This window comes from Sardina pilchardus, chromosome 13 (assembly GCF_963854185.1).
Source record: "Sardina pilchardus chromosome 13, fSarPil1.1, whole genome shotgun sequence".
NCBI lineage: Eukaryota > Metazoa > Chordata > Actinopteri > Clupeiformes > Clupeidae > Sardina > Sardina pilchardus.
Genome location: NC_085006.1, coordinates 17,094,768 through 17,099,767, shown reverse-complemented (window position 1 = coordinate 17,099,767; position 5,000 = coordinate 17,094,768). Strand labels below are relative to the sequence as shown.

At 48.8% G+C, this 5,000-nt stretch overlaps 1 protein-coding gene across 1 annotated transcript in view; it reads right to left on the bottom strand.

Annotated features, from left to right (window-relative positions):
* The window catches only part of LOC134099150 (neurobeachin-like), a 303,605-nt gene that overhangs the window by 29,781 nt on the left and 268,824 nt on the right, over window positions 1-5,000 (bottom strand). The window contains exon 47 of the mRNA XM_062551941.1: window positions 3,437-3,556. Coding sequence (XP_062407925.1) covers window positions 3,437-3,556 — 120 coding nt within the window. The remainder of the gene's footprint in view (window positions 1-3,436; window positions 3,557-5,000) is intronic.

Genomic DNA, 5,000 nt, shown 5'->3' with positions numbered 1-5,000 from the left:
CTCCGCGCACAGCGCGTCTTTCCCTCTCCTGCTCTCTTTCTTTCATCCCCTCTTTTCCAGCTGACTTCCTGGTCGGGGAGCATCTAAAACCATTAAAAGCAGTTTAAGGTGTTATTCCGCATCCTTGCCCTCTTTCGGGCTTTTGACGGACAGGAGTTGATGAGCGCCCGTGTTGTTGTTTTGCTTTCCCCCCTCACTGAGTGAAGTTTATGTGGAACTTGTCTCTCCCTGTCCCGTGTTTTCATAAGGGCTGATTTAGCATGCCCACAGGGTGGGTGCAAGCGAGAGCCCGTCAGCCGTATTCACCAGGGGAGAGGGAGGAGAGAGGTGCATTATGGGAGAGGGAGGGGAGAGGTGCATTGTGGGGCAGGAGACACCTCTCTCTCCATCTTCTCTTTGCCTCCTTGTGCAGCTCCATTTCTTTCCACAATCTACCTCTTATAGACAGGAAATGATGCCAGCATAAATTAGCGCTAAAATCCGTTTAATTACACTGTTTTCAATTGGAGTGTCCTGACAATGCAAGGCGATATTTTGAGAGAACGTTTTCTACCTTTTTCTGTTCTGGACACCCTGCTTCTATTCTCTTTCTATCGGTCACGTTGCTCTGCTATTTTCAATGAGAAATATGACACAACAGAAGGGCATACTTAATGGATTCACTCGGATCCTGTCGGGACGTGGTGTTAAGAAAGATGTGCAAGTATATATTCATACACAGTATGGACCTCAGTAGTAAACCCACACAAGCATGCTTCTTAAAAACAATTATTACTACACTGAAGGCAGAAGGAAAAACGTTTCACAAAGGTATGAATAACCTTCTCTCTTCCTCTTCCTCCTCCTCCACCTCTCTTCCTCTCTCTCTCCCTCGCTCTGTGTCTTTCACGCCTCCTCTCTTCCCTTCCTCCAGACTGGCAGCTCGGCTGTGGAGCACCTTCCTCCCCTGGTGGTCATTAATTCAGCAACAGCCTCGTAACGGCCTAACGAGTCAATCACGCCAGCCCCTGTCACTTTACACCCTGACCGCACACTCATCAGGGCCTGTCACACTCCCTGCAGACACCGGCAAACACACATTCAGACTTGCGCGCACGCACACACGCACGCACACACACACACACACACACACACACTTACATCATACACATGCAACACATACACAGTACCATGGTTATTTTCAAACACACACACACACACACACACACACACACACACACACTTCTCTCTCTGTCCCTCTCTCTCTCTCTCTTTTTCTCTCACACACATAGACACCTACCACACATACCCACACACTCAAATGCAGCCATTGTAATTCTCAGAGGGAAATATAATTGTCATCACTCTGACTCAGTCACCAAGTGGCCCAACCTGACTGCACCACTCACTCAGACAGCGCTGTGGAGCAGTGCTGGGACACTGGACAGGACTGGACTGTGGGGACAGGAGAGGGCCGTTTCCGGCTGACTTGCTCTTTCGGGTCCCCCGCTCAGGACCTCTTGACCTCTGTCACCCTGCAATGCAAGCCCCCCGCTCCCCTCCACACACACACACACACACACACACACTCCCCCACCCCCACACACCCCCCAATCAGAGGCACTGCCTCCCCCAGCTTGTCCTCATTACGCCAAGCGCACTGTGGGGTTAATGAAGGCGGTAGGTGTGTGTGTGTGTGTGTGTGTGTGTGTGTGTGTGTGTGTGTGTGTGTGTATGCGGGTAAAACAAGCCGCCTTTTAATCAGGCTCCTGATGACCCTGCTCACCATGAAAGGGCTCCACACAGTTCCCAACCAAACCCCAGGGAGCAGGGTTTCAGACATCCAGTCTCTGAGTGTGTGTGTGTGTGTGTGTGTGTGTGTGTGTGTGTGTGTGTGTGCGCGCATGTGTGTATGTGCTTTGGATGTGTGAGCATTTTTGTAAAAGTGTGTGTGTGTAGGTGTGTGTTTGTGTCTATGTGTCTGTATGTATGTGTTTCTGTGTGCATATGTCCTTTGGTGTGTGTGTGTGTGTGTGTGTGTGTGTGTGTGTGTGTGTGTGTGTGTGTGTGTGTGTGTGTGTGTGTGTGTGTGTGTATATATATATACATGCATATATTTGAGTCCACATGCAGTGGAGTGCACTTAAAAAACGTGTGTTTATGCAACCGTGTGTTTTTTCCGCCTGCGTCTGTGGTCGGCACTGCATAAACATTACATTAAATATTTTCTTTCTTTTTTTTTGAGCGAGAGTGAGATTATCCAGGTGTCCTTCTCCAGGTGGGCTGTATGGGGATTCTCTGCTCGACTAAATCGAGTTACTCAGGGAGAAAAAGCCATCTGTGTGTGTGCTGCCTGCGCCTCAAAGACACAGCAGAAGCAAAATGGCTGAACAAAAAAAAAAAAAAAAAAAAAAACCCCTGTTGCTTATACATTATGAACAAAAGACACAAAAGAGGCGGCATGAGTATCAGTATCTCCCTCTCTTTTTTTAGAGCACGTATGCACGGCTGGAACCTGTGTAAACACAAATGCAGTCGGACACACGGAGTGCTTTGCAAGCAGCCGCTACGGTATTTGTTAACAGGGTGGCGCATGACTACCACGCTAGCCCCGCTACGCTAACGCTACGCTGCGGAGGCAGGCAGGAGCTCCAGCGATGGGGGTGTGTGGGGTTGCTGTTGACTGCAGCTCCGCGGGCCCTGGTGAGTAAAAGCCCTGTCTGTGCATAAAAGAGTACATTTTAAATAGCTTTTGTCATTAATGCTTTATTAATTGCCCGGGGCTAGTCGAAACCCGATGCGGAGTGTGCTAGAAAAATATGACACTTTGAGGTCAGCGCCTGTTCCTGCTGCGTGCTGTGGAATGGGCAAAATGCAGCGGAGGCAGCAGGGTTCTTCCATAGCTGTGAGTGTTCTTTCTCTCTCTCTCTCTCTCTTTCTCTGCCTCTCTTTCTGTCTCTCTCTTTCTCTCTCTCCCTCACTCTCACACTCCCCCTCCCTCTCTCTCCTTCCCGCTCTCTCTCTCCACAGAATACAGAATAAAAGAATGTGCCCTTGGCTCGGTCCGAGACGGTGTTCACCTTGTAGCATTTGTTTTTTTCATTTCACGATTTTCCTTTTCATTTTTTTTGTTCATTTTATATTCTCTTTACTCTTTCTTTTTTTTTTCCAAAAGCAGCATTACATTTCACATATATTCCATGAGTGCAATTGCAGGCACTTGGGCTATAAAAGAAACCCCTAACATGTATATTTAATAGCTAACCCTTTTCTGAGTGGTGCTTATACTCTTGGGTAAAGCATGCAGTGCTGTGCTGTGCTGTGCTGTGGAAACAGTCGTCTTTTCACTGTAACGAGGCGAACGCTGCTGAAGGCATGTCACAGGAAAGATATGTAGGTGTTTTAGGGACTGGGTTTAAGAGTAGGCCCATAATATATTACCCATAAGCCCACTCACCTTGACGTCAGAGGTGTCACGCTGGCAGTTCCTCCATGAGCGGGCGATTGAGGAGAAGGTGCGGTCTGGGTGGTCAAACTTGTTGCCATTGGCATTGAGGAAGAACGTGGTGAAGGGCTCCTGCAAACAGGAAACAAACACACACACACAGAGAGAGGAAATAATTAGGTTGTTATTTTGGCAACCAAGCAAAATACATCAAATCCTCCAGTGAAAGTCCTGGGACAACTTGCTTTGGATGTCCTCCCTAAAACACAAACACAAACACAAACACAAACACAAACAGACACACAGACACACAGACAGCTACACACACACACACACACACACACACACACACACACACACACACACCTTGAGCTGGTCAACTATTCACAAAGAGTGATTGAGAGGTTGATCATCATTAGGATGAGAGCTTGAATTTTTTCACACGCACACACACCCACACACACACACACACACACACACACACACACAATCATTTGGATGTCAAGCACTCATGTGTCAGATTATGGAGTGGCTGTGTGATGTTATTCCTGCCCGTTTGCTGTGTTCGGTCCTCTGGCTTCATTAATTAGCCAGCTTCCCGGATTTAGCCCAAGTGAGAGAGAGGGAGGAGTGAAAGAAAGAGAGAGAGTGGGAGTGAGTGAGAGGAGAGAGAGAGAGAGAGAGAGAGAGAGAGAGAGAGAGAGAGAGAGAGAGAGAGAGAGAGAGAGAGAGAGATAGGGAGAGAGGGAGAGGGAGGGAGGGAGGGAGGGAGAGAGCGAGAGAGTGAAGGAGGGAAAGAGTGGTGAGAGACAAAGACGTCTAATTGCCTCTCGCTCGGGGGTTATCAGTTTGGGGGACTGGCAGCGCAGGGAAATGGGACGCTGTCACGTCGGGACAGACACCGCCACCGACTCCACAGCCAGAATCATCGTGTGTGTGTGTGTGTGTGTGTGGGGTGTGTGAATGCATGCGCGCGTGTGTGTGTGTGTGTGTGTGTGTGTGTGTGTGTGTGTGTGTGTGTGTGTGTGCGTGAGTGCGTGAGTGCGTGCGTGTGTGTGTATGTGTGTGTGTCTGTCTGTCAAGGACAGACTGATAGGCTGGTCGCACTCATCCCACACTTGTCAGCGGTGCTATCCCAATCATCAGGCTCCCTCCCGCTAATTAGAGGTACACACGGGGACGGTGGAGACAGTAAACCCTTCAGCGGGGTTCATCTTGTTCTCCGGTTGTCAGACGGAATGAGAGAGGTTTGTTTGTTTGCGCTGGGATGGAGAGGCGGCTAAGCTTTTTGACAGATGTGTACACAGATTTCGGTGGTTAAGCCTCCTGGGCTGTGTAATTGTTTGCGTGCACAGAGGCAGGCAGAGATAGTCAGGTAACGTCTCTGTCATTGCTTCAGCAGTGTGTGCAAATCAGCGAGGCCACTTTGTTGTTAGTGACGTTTTTTTTTTTTTTTCGAGAACGTTGAGGTCAGATGAACACGCAATATGGCCATGCTGTTCTGTCTGGTCAGTCGAAATAAGACATTAGTGACACCTTGAGACTTTGTGGAAATGATCGCATAATGAAGGGTTCT